Genomic DNA, 22678 nt, shown 5'->3' with positions numbered 1-22678 from the left:
TTGGTGCAGAGAAGTTCTTTTAGGTGTCTCAAACTAAGTGAAAGATCATTGTCAAAGACCCTGGAAACTCAACTTGAAAAATCTGCTCTAAGTTATTGTGGAACAGTGAATTTATAAAATGTCATATAATAGAGGCTCAAGATGGCAGTTGGTTGACAAGGAGAGTAGCGTTTAGTTTTGTTTCCTTTTGTTTTTTCTCCCCTTGGTGTGGAGACAGTGCAGCGAAGGGGTTGAGCTTGGCTTTCACCATCAGATAGGCTATACAGAGAATTGTTATGGCCTGAAATTCAAACCATGGGATGCCTGTTCACTCTGGTTTAAAATGAGGCTCCTCTAGATTTATGTTGACTGTGTGATTAGATGAAATATCCTCCGGGACCAAGAGCTTTTTAGTCCTCACTTGTAAGCCGGTGGAAAAGTGTGTATTTTTTAGGTAACAGCCCAGATTTGCGTACACTTTTTTTTGGCCCTTCCCCACTGGAACCGTGACTCTGGTTTAATTGCTGTTTGTTTGGTATTTAGTTGGAACAAGGACTTCCCCTGTGACCAGCCTCAACACATGAGAGACCTCCAAGGGAAAGAAGTATGTATTTTATCTTCACCTCATTGAAAATGCTGAGTAGGTGAACCACCCAGCTGGCTTATGGATTCAGTCTCAGTAAAAGAATTTTTAAGGATTTGACACTTTCTAAGGTGACCATAATAGATGATGAGCCCTGAGCAGGTCCTCCTGGCTTTAAGACTCGGTAATAGGAAGTACTTGTTGTGGAAGTGTGGATTGCTGTAAATCCTTCTTCTACCTAGTAGTAAAACCATTCATTTTTCAGTGCTTGAGCAAAATCAGAGATGGGGTTTGTAGTGTTTAATCAGGGCCTACCAAGCACAGAACACTGTATTAGATACTTTAAAAGGATGGAAAAGAACAAGATGGTGGAGATCTTTGTCCTCTGGGAACATATCATCTAACTGCCTGTATTAAAACACATAAATATTACCTAATGTATTAGCCATTATGAAATAATATACAATAGCTTGAGTGCATGATACTTCAGATTTTAGCAGTAGATGAAAGGCACCTGGGTAACGGATGTACATCCAGAGGAAAAGGTGGGACTGAGGACTGAACCCTGGGCTCTCCGGTTGAGAGGTTGGAAAGGGGAAGTGGAGTTGTCCACTGAGGAAAGAAGGACAATCAGGAAGAGGGTGGTGTGGGAAAGTATGGGGAAAGTATGTCAAATGCTGTTGAATAATGAGTAAGATGAAGAGTAAGGATTGATCATTACATATGGAGAGGTGGAATTTCAGTGTAGGGGTGAACACCCAAATGGAGTGGATTATAAGGACATAGACACAGCATATCAAGTACCGATAACCATGATAAATATAGTAGGGGAGTGGGATGATAACCTGAGGAGGATGTGGGGTAACAGAGAGTGTTTTTCTACCCCTTCCAGTAATAAATCATTATAACAGCATGTTTGTATAAAGATGGAAATCACTCAGTGGAAAGGGAAAAATTGGTGGTACAAGAGATAAACAACTTAATGCCAATATATTTAAAACTTAGATGAAATGGACAAATCCCTTTAAAAAAAAAAACCAAGCTCACTCAAGAAGAAATTGAAAATCCGAATATCCCTTCAGACTGTTTTTTCTTTTAACATGCCTTACAATTGTTAGAAGCTGGACATCATATATTGAGTAACAGGAACTGAAGTAGGCTTTTAGTGTAAGTTTTATGTTAATCTGGGCAAGAGTTGGACTGTATTTAATGTTTGTTGCAGCTCTCAGTACCAGAGGCTTCAAATTCCTCTAGTGGCCTTATTTCTTCTGCCCCCTTGACTTCAGTCTTCCCTATATGCTCTTCATCAAAGAAAGTCTGTGTCTTACAACTCTTTCAGCTATAATCCACTGTTACTCTATTGGAAATCTATTGGTGTGGCAGTAAGATGTAAGAGAAAGAATGCGTCATATAATCTTAAGATTAAATTTCAGTTTCTTATGGGCAGCTGAGTGGCTCAGTCCTTTGGACGTTCGACTTTTGATTTCAGCTCAGGTCATGATCTCAGGATCTTGAGATCGAGCCCCACATTGGGCTCCTCACTGAGCATGAGCCTGCGTGGGGTTCTCTCTCCCCGTCTCCCTCGGTGCCCCCCCCCCCCCCGCCCTGGTCCCTGCACTCAAATGCTCTCTCTCTAATTTTTTTTTTTTTTTTAGTGAGCCTGCATCCTTAGACTAAGTGTCTGTTAACTTTTTACCTGGATAGGAAAAACAGGAAAGACAAAGGGGGCTAGAGTGGGAGAAATACCCTTTCCCCTAGATAGGATAAGGCTCTTGTAGGGTCTTTTTCTCTGGAGAATAGGTCTTTGTTATAGAGAACACTGGACGTATTTTACAATGATTGCTCTTACCCTTACCCTGCCAGAGCCATGGGAGATTGACCATGAGATTCTTGTAGTGTTCCGGGAGGTTAAACCTACAAAAATGTGAACCTCCTAAGATTGTGCGCTCATCTTAAGAATTTCTCACTGTTATGCTATTCCACACTCAGACTCCAGCAGTTTTGTCAAAATTAGCATTAAGCTACCGATTTATGGCTCTAGTGGCTTCTGCTCTAGGCAAGCAAATCTCAGGTGTGACTCTCTGGGTTCACCTACGTCTCCAGATTTCAGGGTGATGGCTTATCCACAGACCTTAGTTCTCCAACAGGTGCAAGACTATTGATTTTTATTTTGTTCAGTGTTTTCTTGTTGTAAGGACGGGAGTGACAGCTGCCAAGCTGTTTACATGTTGGAGCTGACTAGAAATCCCCTATATCTATTAAAGAAATTGAATTTGTAGTTTCATGAGGGAAATTCCTAGAAGCTTTCATTGAAGAATTCTACCGAAGAGAAAGAAACAATACCAATTCTACATAAACTGTTCTAGAAAATAGAAGAGATGTCACACTTTCCAGTTCATTCTATGAGCGTTACCAAACATTACTTGGTAACAAAACCAGACAAAGGTATTTTATTATAAATGAAAACAAAAATAAAAACAAAACTACAGACTAGTATCTCTCATGTATATATGTGTAAAAATCCTCAACAATATTTTGGAAAGTTGAATTCAGTAATACATGTGACCAAGTGGAGTTTATCCCAATAATACAAGATTAGTTTAACATAAATATTATTGAGTTCACCATGTTAACAGACTAAAGCAAGCAAACCTATGATCATATCAATAGATACCAAAAAAAGCTTCTGACAAAATCTAACCTCTTATTTTTTTAATTAAACAACAACTCTCGGCAGTCTAGTTCTAGAAAGGAATTTCTCTAACATGGAAAGACGACATCTGGGTAAAACCTGTATCTGAGGTTATACCTAATGATAACAGACTGAATGCTTTCTCCATTAAGATTGGAAACAGGCGAGGATTCAACGTGGTACTGGGGGTCCTAGCCTGCGCAAGAAGACAAGAAGAGGAACTAAATCATCAGATTGGAAAGGAAGAAACAAAATTCTCTGTTTTCAGATAATAGAAATTATTGGTGTACAAAGTCCTAAGGAAGCTACAAAAAGGTGACTGGACTTAGTGAATCTAGCAGGATCATAGGATACAGGACTGACATACAAAAATCAGTCATGTTTTTCGATAGCAGCAAACAATTGGAAATTGAAATTGGTTGGCTCTCTAGAACTAGTTTGCTTCTCAAACTCTGTAGGGAAGGGCCATTAAAAAGAAAAAAACCCTTTCTAATCCATCACAGATCAATACTTTTGTAAAATACAACAAAAATGAATTATTATGAAAATGTGATAAAACAGACATTCAAATTACAAACCCAGAATTGTTCTTAGAGTCAACAGATATAAAATTACATTCAATAAATAAAACCAAGGCAAACATAGGGAAAAGAATTACAAAAATGTACATGTTTATTGACAATGTGCTTATAGACAATTAACATAGAAACAGTATTATACTCAAAACCTTTTGCTCTGTAGTAACTGAATGAAATGACTGAAAAGGCAGTTCTCCATATTAAATGCCTATTTAACACGCTCTGAAAGAATACCCAGTATATCAATGGGTTTTTTTTAATGTTTATTATATTATGTTAGTCACAATACAGTACATCCCTGGTTTTTGATGTAAAGTTCGATGATTCATTAGTTGTGTATAACACCCAGTGCACCATGCAATACGTGCCCTCCTTACTACCCATCACCCAATGTTTAAACTTTTTAATGTGATAAACTTATGTCTTGTTTGTTAATTTACCTTCAGATTGGATTGATGACAATGCTACTTTCAGAGAATAAAGCATATTTAAAATCTTTCTGTGTTTATCCTACTAGATACCAAAATATACTATAAATCTACAATAATGGGTATGGATAGAAGGTTCCAGAGCAGGTCCATGTATATATGAAAATCTAGTACATAATAAAATTGGCATTTCAAATTAACAGAGGAAGAATCAGCTATTCAGTAAATGGGCTATTTGAGGATTTATGGTTATATTTGGGGGGGAAGTAGAGCCAAGTCCTTATTTTGCTTTTATTATAAAACAAAATATAAAGATTAAAAATTCAAATGCAATAAGTAAAACTATAAAAGAACTAGAAAAAAATTAGAATACAGTTGATCCTTGAACAATGCAGGAGTTAGTGGTGTTGACCCTTCCACCCACTCTGCATGTAGTTGAAAATCTATGCATAACTTTTGACTCTATAAAAACTCAACTACCACTAGCCTATTGTTGACCGGAAGCCTTACGGATATAAATAGTGGTTATCACGTATTTTATATGTTTATCTATTATATACTGTTTTCTTAAAGTAAGCTGGAGAACATGTTATTTAAAAAATCATAAAAAGGGCACCTGGGTGGCTCCATCGGTTAAGCGTCTGTCTTTGGCTCAGGTCATGATCTTGGGGTCCTGTGATTGAGCCTCTCGTCAGGCTCCCTGCTCACTGGGGAGTCTGCTTCTCCCTCTCCCTCTGCCCCTCCTCCCCTCCTCGAGCTCTCTCTCTCTCAAATTAAAAAAAAAACTTTAAAAAAAATCACAGGAGAGCATACATTTATAGTACTCTACTATATATATATTTTTAAAGATTTTATTTATTTATTCGACAGAGATAGAGACAGCCAGCGAGAGAGGGAACACAAGCAGGGGGAGTGGGAGAGGAAGAAGCAGGCTCATAGCGGAAGAGCCTGATGTGGGGCTTGATCCCATAACGCCAGGATCACGCCCTGAGCCGAAGGCAGACGCTTAACCGCTGTGCCACCCAGGCGCCCCTACTCTACTATATTTATTAAAACTAAGTTTACATTGTGTGTTTACAAGATGAATAGTTTTGTCAGTACCTGCATCAGGATTTTTTTATATGATACAAAACTCTGTAGATGTTATATGTATTACTACCACTGGACATCAAAACTGAAAAGATAACATGAAAAAGAAATTTATATTTATTTACAGGTATAACAACTCATGCATTGATAATGAAGAAGCAAAAATATGATTGCTTTATGGTGATCATGTTTTTATGTAATCAATAAGATTGCTTCATGGTACCCTAGCCTACACACTAATGAATGAATTGTTATAAAACTTTTATGGCATACAGTGTTATAGTCCTGTTCATAATACAGTATTGGAAACATTGTTACGTTTTTTAAAAAACCACTTGTGATGATAAGCTGATATGCAGTTTCTCCAATTATGGGAGGCATACCGTAGTTCTTAAAAGCAAAGTTCTAAAACAGAAAACTAACACATTGTTAATCTTATATTAACTATCACTCACCGTATGCCTATGTGAGGATGGGCTGTCCATTTCCATCCCAGTCTCATACTCGATGTTCTGTGTGATTAACACTTGGGTGATGCTGGTAATGGTGACACAGAAATGTCTCACACAGTTCTTGTCCTGCAGTTACTAGGTTTTCATATGAAGACACATATACAACAGATAAGCGCGTTCACTGTGTGGCATGATGATTAGCACTATTCATTAAGTGGGAGTGAATCATCGTGAAGGTCTTCACCCTCATCATCTTCACACTGGGCTGAGGAGGAGGAGGAAGAAGGAGGGCTGGTCTTGCTGTCTCGGGAGTGGCAGAGGTGAAAGACAGAGGAGTTAGGAGGGGAGGGGGGAGGCAGGCACACTCTGTGTCACTTTATGGAAATACATCGTAATTTCTGGCTTTTTTTTTTTTCATTTCTCTAAAAATGTTTCTATATGGTACCAATTCTTTTTCCACCATTTGCTTTAGTTTCAGTGCCTGTATCATAGAAGGGTCCATGTTGTAGAAGTCCCAAGCAGTCTTGAACCCTCTGCCAGATTGTCTAACGTCAACTTGTTTTCTGGCTATGTCTCCTTCCTCCTCATCTGGTGCTGGTTCTGAAGCACTCATCTCCATCAAGTCATCTTCCGTTCATTCTTCTGATGTGATGTGTATTAACTCTTGAATTTCTCCAAGATCCATATCTTGAAACTCACCTTCATTGCCGTATTCACAATCTCCTTCATGATTTTCTTGATTGGCTCTGTCGTAAATCCTGTGAAGCTATGCACAACATCTGGGCAGTTTTCTCCAGGAGAAATTTATTGTTTGTGGCTTGATGCTTTCATGGCTTTTCCTAGAACAATGATGGCATCTTTGGTGGTGTGATCCTTCCAGATTTTCATGATGTTTTCCCTATCAGGGTTCTTTTCCATAGAATTGATGGTCCGTTCCATAGCATACCATGTGTCATGAGCCTTTAAAGTCTTATGACCCCCTGATGTAGAGACTGGATTAGAGACGTTGTTTATGTTTGGGGTAAGTAAACCAATTTGACGCCTTCTGTGTTGAACTCATGGGGCTCTAGGTGGCCAGGAAAATTGTCCACTGTCAAAAGAACTTTCTTTAGGGGTGCGTGGATGGCTCGGTCAGTTAAGTGTCCGACTCTTGATTTGGGCTCAGTTCATGATCTCAGGGTCTTGAGATTGAGCCCCTCATCAGGCTCTGTGCTGGGCATGGAGCCTGCTTAAAATTCTCTTTCTCTCCCCCTCTGCACCCCCCCCCAAAAAAGAACTTTAAAAGGCAGTCACTTACTGGGGCGCCTGGCTGGCTCAGTCGGAAGAGCATGCAAATCTTTATCTTGGGGTCGTAAGTTCAAGACCCATGTTGAGTGTAGAGATTACAAAAAAATAAACTTAAAAAAAAAAAGGCAATCACTTACTGGCAAGGTACTTCCTGACTTCAGGGACATTGATGGAACCAATCCAGAAAAAGAGTTCTCATCATCCAGGCTGCCTTATGCAACTGAAAGACTGGCAGCTGATATTTATCTTTTCCTTTCAAGGCTTGGGGCTTACTAGCATTATAGATAAGGACACTCCTGATCCATAAACCTGACTGCATTTGCACAAAACAGTAGTTAGCCTCTTCCTTCTTGCCTTAAATCCTGGTGCTCAGTTCTTTATTAAGGAATATCCTTTGGGGGTCACCTGGGTGGCTCAGTGGGTTAAGCGTCTGCCTTCGGCTCAGGTTATGATCCCAGGGTCTTGGGATGAGTCCCCGCATCGCATCAGGCTTCCTGCTCAGCAGGGAGTCTGCTTCCACTTGTGCTTGTGTGCTCTCTCTCTCTCTCAAATAAATAAATCTTTAAAAAAAAAAAAAAAGGAAAGAAATGTCCTTTGGGGCATTTTTTTTTTTCTAAAATAGGACACTTTTGTCTGCATTAAAAACCTGTTCAGGCAGAAACTCTTTCTCAACAGTGATTTTCTTAATGGTGAGTAGGACCTCATCTGTTGCCTCTTGGTTGGCGGAAGCTGCTTCTCTTGTTATCCTGACACTGTTTAAGCCAAACCTCTTTCTAAAATTATCAAGCCACTCTTTGCTGGCATTAAATTCTCCAGCTTTAGATCCTTCACCTTCCTTTTCCTTTAAGTTGTCATATAATGACTGCTTTTTCTCAAATCATATTAGAGTCTATAGGATGCCTTTCTTATAGCAATGCTGCACTCACATAAAAGCTGCATTTTCAATACAAGATAAAGGTGTTTTGCAAAAAAGTACAAGGTTTTTGCACCTGCTGGCATAGCTGCAGTGATAGCTTCGTGAATTTCCTTTCTTTCCCCCGCAATGGTCCTTACACTGGATTAATTTACCTTGAAATGGCAGGCAACCACAGCTGCAGACCTCAAACTATGGTACATATCAAGCAATTCACCTTTTTCTTGTAATGTCATAACTTTTTTCTGTTTCTTGGGAGCACTTCCAGCATCACTAGTGGCACTTCCTAAGGGTCCCTAGTGTTATTCAAGGTTTACACTACTGCACTGAACATAATGGACAATATATGAGAACAGGAGAGATCACTTTTTTTTTAATTTTTTAATTTTTTTTATTATATTATGTTAGTCACCATACAGTACATCCCCAGTTTCCGATGTAAGGCTCGATGATTCATTAGTTGTGTATAACACCCAGTGCACCATGCAATACGTGCCCTCCTTACTACCCATCACCGGTCTATCCCATTCCCCCACCCCCCTCCCCTCTGAAGTCCTCAGTTTGTTTCTCATAGTCCATAGTCTCTCATGTTTCATTCCCCCTTCTGATTACCCCCCCTTTCTTTATCCCTTTCTTCTCCTACCGATCTTCCTAGTTCTTATGTTCCATAGATGAGAAATCATATGATAATTGACTGTCTCTGCTTGACTTATTTCGCTTAGAGGAGAGATCACTTTTTACTGTGAGATGCAGTTTTACTGGAGAGGTGAATTGGTCATGCAGAGATGATTACCATCACACAGCATTTTAAGTGGATTCTTGCAACACTTGAGTTCACCTCAATAGCAACAGGAGGTGGCTGTGGGATTATTACAGTATGTACTGCAGTAAATTTTATGCAGTGAAGGTTTAATATTGCATCTTTATGTTTGCTTACCTTTCTCTTGACTGAATGGTGCCATGTACAGTCTCTCTGTGCAAAAGTTTGGATAAATTTTAACTTTTTATAATAGATAGGTGTATATTTTATGGAAGTAAATGATAAAGTAGACTAGTATCTACATCTATTTTATGCATGACGCACCTAACATTTTCTTAATTTTTTTGATATTTCTTGGCTATGCAGTTTGTCTACAAGTTTTTTCAAATTGTTGCAAGCCTCCGAAATATCTTTAATATGCTTATTGAGAAGTCTGCCTGTAAGTGGACCAGCCCAGTTCAAACTTGTGTTGCTCAAGGGTCAACTGTAGTTTCATAATCGTAAGGTGGATAGAGTATTTCTCAGCACTTTATTATAAATCAAAAAGGGAAAAAATGGACAGATTTGATTGTATAAAATTTAAAACAGCAAAAGATACCCTAAACAAAGAAGACTGGGAGAAATATCTTTGACTTACATTACAAAGAGTTGCCACCTATAATATATAAGAGGCTTCTATAAATAAAAAAAGATGATTGATTTAGTGAAGTGATCCATGGACATAAACAGATAATTCACAGATAAAATGTAATAGCCAGTAAACATAAGATAAAATGCTAAACTATTAATAAAAGAAATACAAAACAAGGAAATAATCTTTAGATTATCGGATTGTCTAAGATGAAAAAGGTTGATAATATCAAGGATTGTTGAACATATGGTGGAAGCAGCATGTTGTGAGAAACCAAATTAGTATAACCCTTTGGGTGGTGATTTAGCATAATTCATTATATCTATAAAAGTTTGAGATGTGCATATTTTGAACCAGCAGTTCCTTTTCTAGGAATTTATTCTATGAAATATATTCAAGTGCAAAAGGATCTTGCAATAGTATTGTAAGGGTAAGGAATTTGCAACAATGTCTGTCAGTAGAGCTTTGCCTCAAAGAACAGAATACTTTACAGCCATTAAAAAGAATGAGGATGTTTGAAATATGTTAGAAAACAAAAGCAAGGTATAGATCATTCTTTCATTCACCAAATATTTCTTAGGCCAGACATTGTGCTAGATACTGAGAATGTGAGAGTGAAAGTAGACAAGCATGATCCTAGCCCTTATAGAGCATACAATATGTATCCTGTTAGTCCATTTTATTAAAGATGAATATTAACATGTGCACACAGGTACATAAAGGCTGGAAAGATAAAACTAAATTGTTAGCAATGCTTATTTGGGGAGTTGGGATTATGGGGGACTTTTGGCTTTATACAAATATTATTTGTATTTTTTTAAATGAGCATACATTGTTTATGTAATCAGGTAAAACTATAAGCACTTCTGTGATTTTTGTTGTCCTTATTAGAAAGTGCACATCACTGAAGGCCTTTCACAATCTGACCCCAACCACTTTTTCCTGCCGCCCACCATCCCCTGTCTTCCCTTCCCAGACATTCTCAAGCACATCCCTGAGATCTCTGTTATGACACACTGTGGACTTTCATACCTCCACATACTTGGCTCTTGTTTTCAGTTCAGTTCTAACTAGAAAGAAAGCACCCTATTCCTCCTTCAAGGTCCTGCTCAATTGTTACCCTTTGTGAAATCGTTCCTGATTAGACTCAAAGCAAGTGGCTTTGTCCATTGTTACCCCTTAAACATATATTATGTTTAAATCAAGGAAGTGAGAGAGGGAACACAAGCAGGGGGAGTGGGAGAGGGAGAAGCAGGCTTCCCACCAAGCAGGGAGGCCGATGTGGGGCTCGATCCCAGAACGCTGGGATCATGACCTGAGCCGAAGGCAGATGCTTAACAAGTGAGCCACCCAGGCGGCCCATGACTAGATGTTCTACAGTTGAACTCATTTCTGGCACTCACTGCCCCGAGTTAGTATAGACCCCACAGCTTAAGGGCTCAATCCCACAAGACTGCCCCTACTTTAGATACCAGTTGCAAGTCCTAGGTTATCACCTGTACTTCTGACCAACGGCTATAAATTGTGGGTTCCCGTGACTCCCTCTACATGTCTAATAATTGGCTAGAACAGCTCACAGAACTCAGGGAAACATTTACATATATTTACTGGTTTATTTTGAAGGATATTATAAAGAATACAGATGAACAGCCAGGTAAAGAGGTACATAGGTCAAGGTATGGGAAAGGGGCACAGAACAGGGTATGGGAAAGGGGCCCTTTCTGGGCGCATCACCCTCCTAGTACCTCCATGTATTGGAAGCTCTCTGAACCCCATTGTTTAGGGTTTCTGTGGGGGTCCTGTATGTAGGCACAATTGATTAAATCATTGGCTATTGGTGATTGAACTCAATTCCCAGTCTTCCCCTGGAGGTCAGGGGTAGGGCTCAAAGTTCCAGCCCCCTATCCTCCGAGCATCACTTCTTTAGTATAAACTTAGGTATAGCTTAAACGGGGCTTATTATGAATAACATTTGGGAGCTCTGTGCCAGGAACTGGGGACAAATACCAAATACATATTTCTTACTACATCACAGTATCACAGGAGATTAATCCTGATTTCACCCAGTGACTGAGAGGAAGTGATAAGCTCCTGACCATGCTTGTTCTCCATGGGAAGGTTGTACTTTATTTAGGAAAGCTTTTCAAATGGTTATTTGTTGGGTGGTTGGGAAGGAAAGAAACGAAGGTGCATGAGGTCTGTTGTTGGATGTCTAGGTAGCTGGGAAACTAGTTTCAGCAGATGAACTAACTAGTTATGTTACCTGCCTCACCAGAAGTCTTTGCTTCTTGCAGAAAGGCCAGTAGACTCTCTCATCACTGACACAGAGTTCCTACAGAGGTCTAAGTCTGTCCTTGAACCCATAGCCTTGTGTTTGTTGTCTTCATTGCAGGTAATTAAAAGTTAATATTTGAAACTAGTGAACTCAAGCAGAAATGATGACTTTGACTTACAGTATCAAGAGGTCATAGCTGGCCGTGTGAATAGACCTCACACTCATTCCTGGGCTCCCACCCACAGGGTGGGTCCCAGGGAAGGTGCCAGTTCTGGCCAGTCTTCTCCCTTTAGATGGATCAGGAGGAAAAGCTCTCCATGGAAATGCCAGGACAGGGCAGGTGTCATTTGGTGTAGGGGGTTTTCTTTTTCCCCTTCCCTTTCCCTTTCCCTTTCCCTTTCCCTTTCCCCCTCCCCCTCCCCCTCCCCCTTTCCTTCCTTCCTTCCTTCCTTCCTTCCTTCCTTCCTTCCTTCCTTCCTTCCTTCCTTCCTTCCTTCCTTCCTTCCTCTTCTTCTTCTCCTCCTCCTCCTCCTCCTCCTCCTCCTCCTCCTCCTCCTCCCCCTCCCCCCCCTCCTCCTCCTCCTTCTTCTTCACAGTTTTATTGAGGGATAATTGGTGTAAGATAAATGGCACATATTTAAAGTGTAAAATTTGAACTGTCTTGAGCTATGTGGAGAAACCATCACCACAGTCAGGGTAATGAATATATATATCACCTCACCAATTTCTGGTACCCCTTTGTAAGCTCTTCATGCCTCCACCTTCTACCACCACCTCATCCCTAGGTGACCACCAATCTGCTTTCTATCACTGTAGTTTATTTTGCACTTTTTAGAGTTTTATACAAATGGAATTATATAGTGTGTGCATGTGTGTATTTATTCCTTCTCTCCAGTTCTGCCTTAGGAATAGAGAGAAGTTCAAAGAATATATCCTTGGGACATATTTGGTTTGCTGAAGTGAGAGGTGAGGGTAATATCCCATGAGCTGAGCTGACTCCTTTGTCTGCTTGCAGTTGGCAATCTTTGGTCAGACTTCCGAACAGAGGCCAGGGTTTAATATTACCAAGCAGATTGGAGGCAGGAGGTTGTTGTTGACTTTCCAGAAATCGCTGGCACAAATGCCTTTAGTGTCTTTAGCTTTTAGGGCTTCATGAGGTTGTGGCATGATTGAGATAAGCATGGTAAATTCTATTACAAGATGTTTCCATGTCACTGGAGCTGCGAAGGGCAGACGCCATCCTGTCACTGAGGATCAGAGAGCTGTGGGGGCTCTGTGACCTTCACTTAGCCCAGAGCCAGAGCCCTTGTTTGGTTTCCCACTTATAAAGGCAATGTTTCCTCTTTCCCCGGGTTGTTTAATAATGGAGTGAAGGTGCAGTCTAGAATATACAGGAGGGAGGCTTACTGAATCCCTGATTGACCTGCAGTCATAACGATATGCTGACCTGGTCGTAATAATTTTTTTAGGGTGACTAATTCTGTATCACAAAGCACTTTGGCCCTTATCCCTGTCCAGTCATTCTAAAACGACAGGGCACAGGCAGAGCATGGGACCCCTCCTCTCCAGCACTGTCTGGGCCTCACACCTTGTCCCCCACCCTGTCATGTTGAGTCTGAGCCAGAGGCCCATAGAGGGTGACACACCCCTGCCGGGCTGTGTGCAGTGTGGACGAGGACGGCAGCTCCCAAATGCCCACTGTACAGGTGGCACCTCTGCTTCCTAGCAGGCAGCTGCAGGGGTCTCCTTTCCTCTTGTCTCGTAACTTTTCCCCACACCTTGACCGAAGGCAGCTTGCAACTCCTTCCAAGTTGAGGGACTGAGCCCAGCTGCGAGGTCAAGAGACTCAGGTTTCAGGCATTTTCTCCCTTCCAGCTGCCCAGCTCCGGAAGAGTGGAGACAAAGCAGGAATGTTCGGACTCTGAGGCGATCAGGAGGGGGTGTTAGGGGGACAGTTAGCACCTGGCACTTGGCCAGGGTCCTGCAGCGAGGTCAGCCAACAAGTTAATAAGCAGGTGCCCTCGTGCCTATAGCTCAAGCTCCTACAAAAGCACCAGAATGCTCTAGGTCGAGTCACTACTGAGCACCTGGACCCTAGGGCCTGGCCAAGGGACATTACCAGGGCAGGGAGGGCTGGGGAACCCTCGTGGAGCTACAGGAAGAGGTGTGAAGAGGCGGGGGAGCTGTCCCTAAGGTCTGCTGGTCAACCTTGGTCTGATTTTCCGTCTGCCCTCTTTTCTTCCATCCTCCATATCCACCAGCCTGGATTCCCCCAGCCTCTATCTCTCATCCCCCATCCCTCAGCCTCCAAAGCTTTCTTCTCAGGTGGATTTTGCATGAAGGTTTTCTAGGTTTAACCCTCCCGAAGGGTATGTCAAAGGAGAAGGTTAGTGGTCCATATCTGCACGGTGGCTGTGCTGGCCTCTGGCCACAGGTAGCTACTGAGCACTTAGGATGTGTCTAATGAAAATGAAAAAAAACTTGATTTATTTTACTTTAATCAATTTAAATTGAAAAGCTGATAATTGGTGCAGGTTTTGGAAAACTTTTAAGTGTGTTTGGAGCAACTCGGGCATGTGAATCTGCTTTCTCCACTGTAATTTTGTGAAATATAAACACAGATCAAATATTTTCAATGAAAATTTAGCATCTGAATCAAGCTGTGCTGTTAATGTAAAATATATACTAGGTTCAGAGACTTACTACAGAATAAAGAATGAAACTATCTCATATCAAAATATTGATTACATGTTGAAATTATAGTATTTTGGATCTACTGGGCTTTATAAAATATTACTAAAATTGATGTCACTATATTTTTTTCCTTTTTGGGGTGTGTGGCTACCATACCTTTAAATTTTCATGTGTCTCGCATTGTATCGTCGTATATTCTATCAGACTGTGTGTTCTAGGTTGTCCGTATAGCTGGATTTACATGAGGAGGTAATGGCTAACCTGAAGAAAGACTTGAGTCTCCCCCACCAACCCATGGCTCGTGCCACCACATGCCCCTGACTGTCAACCCCGAAGAATCTTGAATTCAGGGAATGGGGAGCAAGGCTATGGAGAGAGGAGGGAGGGAGAGGACCTCTGTTGCTCACTCCAGCCTCGCCCCCTGCTGCCCCAACCCCAGTGGGATGGGAGCAGGTGTAAAGGAATGAGAGTTGCACAGGCACTCTGGGGGTGCCTTGCCCCACCTGTCCTCACTTCTGAAGGATGCCAAAGGGGGCAAACTGTAAAATACCTGTGTTCTGACTAAAGAGACCATCAGAACCTGGAGGGTTTATAATGTTTCTGTTCTGAAGCTGGGCCTTCTGCTTTATCACCTACTGGAACAAAATTACCCTTGGACAGTTCCTCTGTTTCCATCCTTACGCAACTGAAGTGAAAATTGGAAGCTTTTCTAAATAACCAAACAATGATGGTGCCTGTTTGTAACCTCTACAGGATTGCCTCTTTTACCAAACCAGAATGTGAAATCTGGATTTAGATAAAAAATTATATCGAAGATGATAGCATGTTTTGGAAAAAAAAAATCCAAAATGGTAACAGGCAACTAAGAGAGGCTTCCAACCGATTAAGTGCAATCCCTAGTGAAGTAGAGAGACATAAGACCCATTCTTTATCTTCATGTCCCCTTGGTTAGGAATACCTCCCTCTTTCCATCCTTCTGTTCAAATCTGACTTAGTCTTTGAGGCCCAGCTCGGATACCCTCTTCTTTCTGAGCCTTTCCCTGATTATTCTAGACTTCCCAGCTCCACTCACGAAGCAGCTATGTGACCCCAGGGCTGCACACACCATAGGCCTCCATCTTCAGTAAAATGGTTAAGTACATCAGTGCATTTTCCTTTGGAGCCAGGTTCTAAGACATTATAGACGAGTGACATTACTTGCTCTGATCAGTTACCTGTCACCATAGACCGGGAACTACAAAGTGCTTTGCCAACAGTAATGCTTTAACCTCACCTCCAAAAAATCAGTCTGATGTGAAAAACATTTTATTTATAATTTCTCATATTTATAGTTTATGTCTTCATTACAATCATTCTTACAATAAATACAGAAGTGCTGAACAGACCATCATCACAGTGGCCTATGGTCCATCCGAGGCACAGGGACAGAGGGGTGCTGCAGACCCCAGTGCTTCCCAGGGGTGCTCAGGAGGTCTTCAGAGAGTTTAGTGAAGGGAAGAACTTGAAATGGGATTAATAGTCAATGCAGCAAAATCCTAGAATGTCTGTTGAGGAAACAGGTATAAGTTTTTACTATTTTTAAAACCAGATGATCCTAAAGAAACAGAACAAAGAAACTCAAGCTCTGCCATTAGTGAGAAACAAAGAAGCCAGGGCCTTCCCTGTCCTTTTCCCACGTGGGCCTTGGTTTTGTGACCTCTACCTATGGTGCAGCCAGCACAGCACCGGGACTCTGCGGGGGAGCGAGTGAGGCAGAAGAACTTCACACACCACAGTGCTGGTTTCCTTCAGTGGCGACGGGTGTCAGTGGAATGACTGAGAACCTGAGGAAAGGGTTCCCAGTTCCCAAGCTTGGTCCCCAGGAGCCCCATAATGATTAGCAAGGATGTTGACAGTGTTGATTCTTGGAGCCTTCTGCCTGCCTCCCTAGCTTTGCTTTATCTCAGCCACAGGGCAGGAGAAAATGCCACTGTTTTCATGGCCTAGTAAGTCTCCCTTTTTATGAACAGCCGTTGTGCCAGGTACAATGATCTCTTTGTTCTCTTGCAAAATTTGTCCATAAAAGGTAGAGAGATCATTCCAGGGCTCTGGAGTGATTTATGTTGTTTCTGATTGGCAGCGTTGCTCCATCATGAGGCTTGTCCCTGCTGTCATTTGATCAGCATCAGGCATGCTAATGGCAAGGTGATGATGCCTCCCTAGGCTCCGAGGCCAGAGATCTCGTGCACACACACATCTCAGTGTTCATTAGGTCTTCTGTAACTCTGTTTAGCAAACTAGCTACAAAGCCATGGGGCTTGCCACCACTACAAAAAGTCATGATGGTAGAGAAGGGAGAAGACTGTTCTCAGAGCGAGTGGGAGGAGTAGAAGGAAAAAGATGTGATAAAGAAACCTGTGCTTTGGTAGGATATTCTGTGCTGTCAAAATGAGACCAGGAATCAGAAAGCTCTCTGTGAACTGCCAGGTGCTGGCCATGAGAGGTTGCTGGTGGAGGCTCCTTCTCAGTCATGGAACTAACCGGTCTCCGTGGGGCTCTTGCATCTATGAAAGAGTTGTCTTCTCAGAAACTCTGACTTGGGTAGAAGACCGTGAAGCATCTTTGTAACATTCCGTTATTAATGGTCCCTAAATACCATGATGCCTGCACAGATAACTTCCTGCTTTCATAGCTTGAAAATAGATTTTAACCAAGCCATGACTCAACATCCTCAAAGTCAGGGAAGTAGGTACACTGGCGGTAGGAATGCCACAGAAGTAGCCAAAAAGAAACCCGGGCAAGAGACAAAGCTCTTCAGTCATTTTTCTTCTGCCTATTTCCTCTACATTCAAAAGCAGTTTGGGTCATCTCGGAACTCATATCTACTCTAGGAGAGAGAAAGCAACACCACTGTTCAAGGAATAGCCTAATTATTTGTAGAATCTGTAAAGTACAAAGCATCACTGCGCTGCTGATAGGAGGTTGGGCTTAGGCTTAATATGCTGTCCTTACACTTAGGACTTGACAGACAACCTCTGGCTCCAGTTCTGACTCCAAATTGAGTTCCTCCAGACCTTGTGTGTCTTCTCATTCTATCTCTGTCTCGGGTCCATTCAGTGAGGTTGACTGGACTTTGGAAATGCCTCTACTGTGTTTCAAAGAATACTTTTGTTTTCTTTTGCCTCTGACACCTTGACCCTTCCTGTATCATTCTTCCTCTCAGTTGTAAGGTCAGACCAGAAGTTTTGTCATAGCAGAAGGAAATCAGAGGAAAACAACCCCATCCCCGAGGAAAGAAACAGAGTCTCAAAAGCAAAACCTAAGCAGAGAGTGGACATTCTGGTCTGAAGGCTTGGACAAGAAGCAGAATTTCCAGGATCCTTGAAACCACACTCAAGGGAATCCCTGGATGAAAGTGTTTTCTGACCAATAACAGCCCCCAGTGGGTGACTTGGTTTGTGCCCCCAGAATCCAGACAACTTCATGGGGTCACACATGAAGTAGGCAGCTCAGAGTTGCTGCCTCTTTGGCGAGTTCTTCCATCCACAGATGTACTGGAAGTGGCTGTGGCATCAGGATGGCAGGGCCCCCTCCTAGAGTCCCCTTGTGGGTCTGGGGCATTTGTGGGTTGAGCTTCGGAGAACCCTCATGTATTTCACACGTCTAGGGAGCCACAGTGTGGAGCGTCCAAAGCAAAGTTCTTCCTTGGATGTGCCGACGAGTTGTGGGGCCTCAGGCATGGGCTTCAGTCTCCTTCTTGATGGCTGGTTTGTAAATGACCCCTTTGTTGTCACCTTTTTTGCTACTGGAACAAGAAGAACATACGAGTCTCGGTTAAAGAGAAGAGACAAGCAGAGAGCAGCCTGACCCTGCTATGGAATGAGATGAATTTTAGGGGTCAGATTCCCCTTGTGGGGACCTTTCCCCTGTTCTGATGGTTTTGGGAGGAATGCCCCCCAAATACTGTATTAAAGGAACGTGGTCATTTTCCAACTGTTCTCCTGTAACAGCTGACGATACTAGACCTGCATTTTGAAAAAAGTCTCATGACCACCCCAACTTTAAACCTTTGATTCCATAATAGGATTCCTGGAAACTTTTTTTTTATACATTGTAAAAAAAAATAAATTGGTTTTAGAAAAACCAAACATGACAATAAAAACATGAGCAAAAGGCATTAGTAGTTAATAGGAGTGATAAATCAAGTTTTCCTTCATTTTTCTTTTTGGATTCAGAGACAAAATAACTCAGATGTGAAGATGTTAGAAAGAAGACAGCCTTGCTGCTTGTGTTTAGGCAAATGGGACACCCCCACCCCCAAATCAAGAGACTTGTCTTAAGGTGTTAGCCACAGCAGCAGGGCTGCCAGACACACCTCCACCTCTGAGCGTAATGATCCAGTGTCTCATGCAAAGGAGGCTGGGGGCAATGGTGTTTGGGAAACAGCACTCCTAGGATAAGTGTTGGTACAGGTGACAGGGGCTCTTCATTCTGCAGACTGCCTTCCCAGAGAGATCAATCCTCATGGACGCATAAGCTACCCAACTCTCATTTTGAACCAAAACCAGCTCACCTCTTCTTTCTTCTGAAGAGCCAAATGGACACGGCCAGGACAACACAGATGCCAAGAACGCCAGCCAGGACCACTGAAAGGATGATGCCTGGTGAAGAGGCAGTGAACATGCATTACATTCCCCCCTTCCCCTGTGTCTCATCCCATGGCACATGGATGTGAAGTCAAGTGACAGCTGTGTAATCTGCCACAGAAGGATGTAATTTCCCCATTTCTGTTCTCAGGTTCTGGTCTTTGGCTTAGCAGAACTGGCTGGAGTACTTAGAGCCATTTTCAAACTGTAGTCATTCTCCAGCAGGGGTTCGCAAACTTGCACCAGGGTCATCTGAAGAGCTTGTTTAAAATGTAGACTTTTTAAGCCCGAGCGTCAGACTGATTCAGTCTAGAGTGGGGCCCAGGAATCTTCATTTGTACCCAACAGCTCTAGCTGATGCTGACGTACGTGGTTCATGAACCATACTTGGAGAAACCCTGGGCTACAGAATAAGGACTTACTCTGTCTTGGCTTGCTGGAGTTAAGGCCCACTGGGAAGCCTCTATCGGCTTTGCTCCCAAGCTCCATTGCACAGTCCTAAATAGTCCAAAACAACCAGGAGCCCACGGCTGAGTTCACCCAACCTCCCGTCACCCAACCTCCACACTGGGCTTAGGCCTGTTCTTAGGCAGCATCTTCCCAGCATGGCCAACAGAGGTCTTCGTTAGGCTCATTGAATGTACACATGCTGTAGAGTAATTAGGTCTTTCATTACGGAAGCATTTGATTGGTAGTTCCTCTTTGAATCATAGAGTGATTTGAAGGTGGGACCCACAGCAAGGAGAGGGCCAGGACCCAGAGCGACAGCACAGAGAAGCAGGGAGGATGGGCTTAGTGGAAGTATCACAGGCCCAGATCACAGCAAGAATCACAGCAATCACCCAGCTACAGCATGCAAGGCCGGCAGGCCACATACCCAGACTCAGTCCTGCGTACGTAAGGTCTTGCACTTCAAAGGGGAGAGGAAAAGGTTGAAAATTAACGAAGTCAAACCATGGTGGATTTGACCAGTGTGTTGAGTGAAGCTCCACCGTTTGTTTGGTTGGAAGTACAGGGGTTATGCAGACTTTCTGGGAGTACTCACTCTTGACTCAGGTGCCCGATAGTACAGAGGGCACTGCGCACCTTGGGAATTCACACGGTGCTCTCCCTCTCCAGTTCTCCTTTATCACAGCGGTCTCTTTGCTAGGACAAGACTTCAGTTTTTAGTACAACATGGCTAAAAGTGGAAGATGAGGGAGGGTAAGGCTCAGAGTCTACTTGGGCAGGCTATTATCTGCTTCTCGGACACCTACCCCTCTTCATCGGTAGAGAATTGGCCAGGTTCTGGCTGGCTGGGGCTGGCAAGGTTTAGTTGGAGCCTGTCACTAGACTTCTGCCCCAACCCTACCCAGTCTTGTCATGATTTGGTTCTGTTTTTGCTTTGGCCCCACTGGGTAAACTGTAGAAACCCCTCCCTGATACCCGCCTCCCTTCTCTGCTTTATGGAACCGGGAGATTGTGCTTCTCTCAGAGAGTTATTATTGGGATGAGTTAAGGGTCCTCAGTGGGGCTGAAATAGTGCCCAGCTATCTGAGGTAAAATCCCATAGCCAGCCTCCTAGGGACCTCCCTGGGGGAGGGTCATGGGTGAGCCCATCTTCTTGAGTAAGACAGAGGAGCCCAGTCTTGAAGTCCCCCTGGGTTACCCCAGCATGCTTCTTCCTGGTTCTTAGAACTATTCCCCATTCTCCCAGTCAGGTCCTCCATCTAAAGAAAGTCTGTGTTACACATCCCCTCTTGTCTGGTGGTTTTCTGACCTCAGTAGAAACCCTACCACGTATGTGCATGTGTAGTGTTGGTTCATGGCTTGTTCTGGTTCATGTTGGAAACCAGAGTTGTGCAGATATTGGCCACCCAGCCTGACACTCTGGAGAGCCTGTGCCCACAGACTCCAGTGTAATGACTCAGACCCTGGGAGAGCCCTGACCAGTTGTGAGATGCCAGCAAAGAGCCAGGGACTCACACTTGGGGGCCCTTGACACCCTGGGGAACCAGACCTGAGACTGCAGGATGAGGTTTTGCTCACCCCCTTTTCCTGTTGTGTGGCCAGAGTCTAGTTGATTCCCCTGGAGCCATCAGCCCCGTGTCCTTTCCCCACTGTCTTCTTCCACAGTCTCATATGGAGCGTACAGCCTCCCTTGTCTGAGGCCGGCCCCTTGGAGTCTCTGGTCTCGCATCCCCAGGTGGCCCCAGGCTGCTGTAAGGATGAGCAGAGCGGCTATGGAGAGGAGCTCTCCACAAAGTACAGGGTGGCCTGTTCTCTTGGCTCTTACTGGCCACCCTGATCAGCAGCCCATGGCCTCCCAAGTGGCAGAGAGAGTGTCTCCCGTGGCCTGATTCCCAGTCCCAGGTCTCTTCACACACAAGGACCAGTGTGTGGCTTAGGGAGACACTCAGGATAGGAGTCTCCCCTGGGGACAGTGCCCCGTGTTTGTGTCGCATGCGCTGTGTTCTCTGCACAGCCTGCGGCCTATCACACTGTTGTTTGATATTTGGGTTTTTAAGGTACCTAGAGGCAACCAAAGCTTCTAAGATCTTAAAAACAACCACCAAAACTTTTCCAAGCCTTTTGATGAAATATACTTTTGTTCTTTGTTCCTAAAACTCCAGATGCTGGTAGTACCAAACTAGTTCTCGTCACATAAGACCACTGGTAAGCCTAACTACTTAGCTAAGCCATCCAAACTGGGCAGTTTCTAGAGTCATCGCTTTCACAGTTGCCTCAGACATCTGGAGAGCCACACAGGCCCCCAGACAGCTGAGCAGCCGCGCTTCAGGCTGGAGGAGGTGCCCCCAGGAGTTTAGGGGCAGAGCCAAGTCTACAGAAACAAGACCCCCGAGGGATGGGACTTTTCCCGAGAGCCCCTGGCCCCGGTTGGTGGCTCGTGGAGGGAAATCTGGCTGCCCTTGGCTGTATTAGGCCCTATAAACAACAGCCTAATTTAATCCAGGGCTCTCAGCAGGGTTCCTGGCTCTAGTTGACTTCTTCTGAGGGCCTGAGTTGCCTCTCTGTGGAAATAATGAAATGAGCAAGCAAACACAAAGACAAGGAAAGCCCCAGAGCCCGGGACAGATGCTTTTCAGCCAAGATTTTGATGCAGCAAAACAAAGCAGCTTGACTGAGCAAGCGAAGAGCGTAAGTCACTGTGGAAGAGGAGTGGCAGTGAGGGTGTCACCTCATCGGAAGTCTACCCCTAAAGAAGCCTGGGGCAGGACAATGTCAGGATGCTGCCCTCTGCCAGCTGAGACGGCACCAACCATCAAGGAAGCAGGACCTCTCTGCAGAGAGCGATAAAGTCCACAGAGCTTGGGTCCCATTCTGCTAACTAATGGGAGAGGGAAAGTCAGGGAGACTTGAGGGGCACAGGGATAGGTGTTGGGGCAGCTGAAGAAGTAGAGCCCAGAGAGAGAAGCCGAAGCCTGCATCACAGCAGAGCCTCTGGGGTGTCGTAGAGAATAGGCAACATGGATGATGGAGGAAGGGACACAGCCAGAGACATTCATTCGCAGATTAAACAAAGAAATGGCTTGTTCTAATTGTCCAATAAGATAGGCAGTTCCCACTGAAGAACAGTGAGACAGGAGAGACAGACACAGGCTGATTGACAGCGATGGCCCACCAGAGCTACTGCCTGAGAACACAGCAAAGGGGCTTCTGAGCTGGTCGGTAGGAGGGTGCATGCCCCACAG

General features: G+C 43.6%; 2 protein-coding genes across 13 annotated transcripts in view; one reads left to right on the top strand and one right to left on the bottom strand.

Annotated features, from left to right (window-relative positions):
• The window catches only part of APH1B (aph-1B gamma-secretase subunit), a 58872-nt gene that overhangs the window by 30053 nt on the left and 6141 nt on the right, over window positions 1-22678 (top strand). The window contains exon 7 of one of the 3 annotated variants that reach the window (XM_045810674.2): window positions 3407-3547. The exons of 1 other annotated variant lie outside the window; for it this stretch is intronic. The gene's annotated coding sequence lies outside the window, so the exon portion shown is untranslated. Of the gene's footprint in view, window positions 1-522; window positions 1604-3406; window positions 3548-22678 lie in introns of those variants that run through there. One more of the 3 variants, XM_045810673.2, reaches the window with a different exon arrangement.
• The window catches only part of CA12 (carbonic anhydrase 12), a 54281-nt gene continuing 47253 nt past the window's right edge, over window positions 15651-22678 (bottom strand). For 2 of the 10 annotated variants that reach the window (XM_087856884.1, XM_087856889.1), the window contains 3 exons: window positions 19864-19896; window positions 18914-19001; window positions 15651-18145 (listed from right to left, as the gene is read on the bottom strand). In XM_087856884.1, coding sequence (XP_087713010.1) covers window positions 18073-18145; window positions 18914-19001; window positions 19864-19896 — 194 coding nt within the window. In that variant the 3' untranslated portion in view covers window positions 15651-18072. Of the gene's footprint in view, window positions 18146-18913; window positions 19002-19026; window positions 19897-22678 lie in introns of those variants that run through there. The other 8 variants (XM_087856885.1, XM_045810802.2, XM_087856886.1 and 5 more) reach the window with 4 other exon arrangements.

The sequence above is a fragment of the Ursus americanus genome, chromosome 28 (assembly GCF_024610735.1).
Source record: "Ursus americanus isolate L20-20 chromosome 28, mUrsAme1.1.p, whole genome shotgun sequence".
In the NCBI taxonomy this organism is placed as follows: Eukaryota; Metazoa; Chordata; class Mammalia; order Carnivora; family Ursidae; genus Ursus; species Ursus americanus.
The sequence above is the reverse complement of the archived record's forward strand: the minus strand, read 5'-3'. Positions and strand labels throughout refer to the sequence as shown.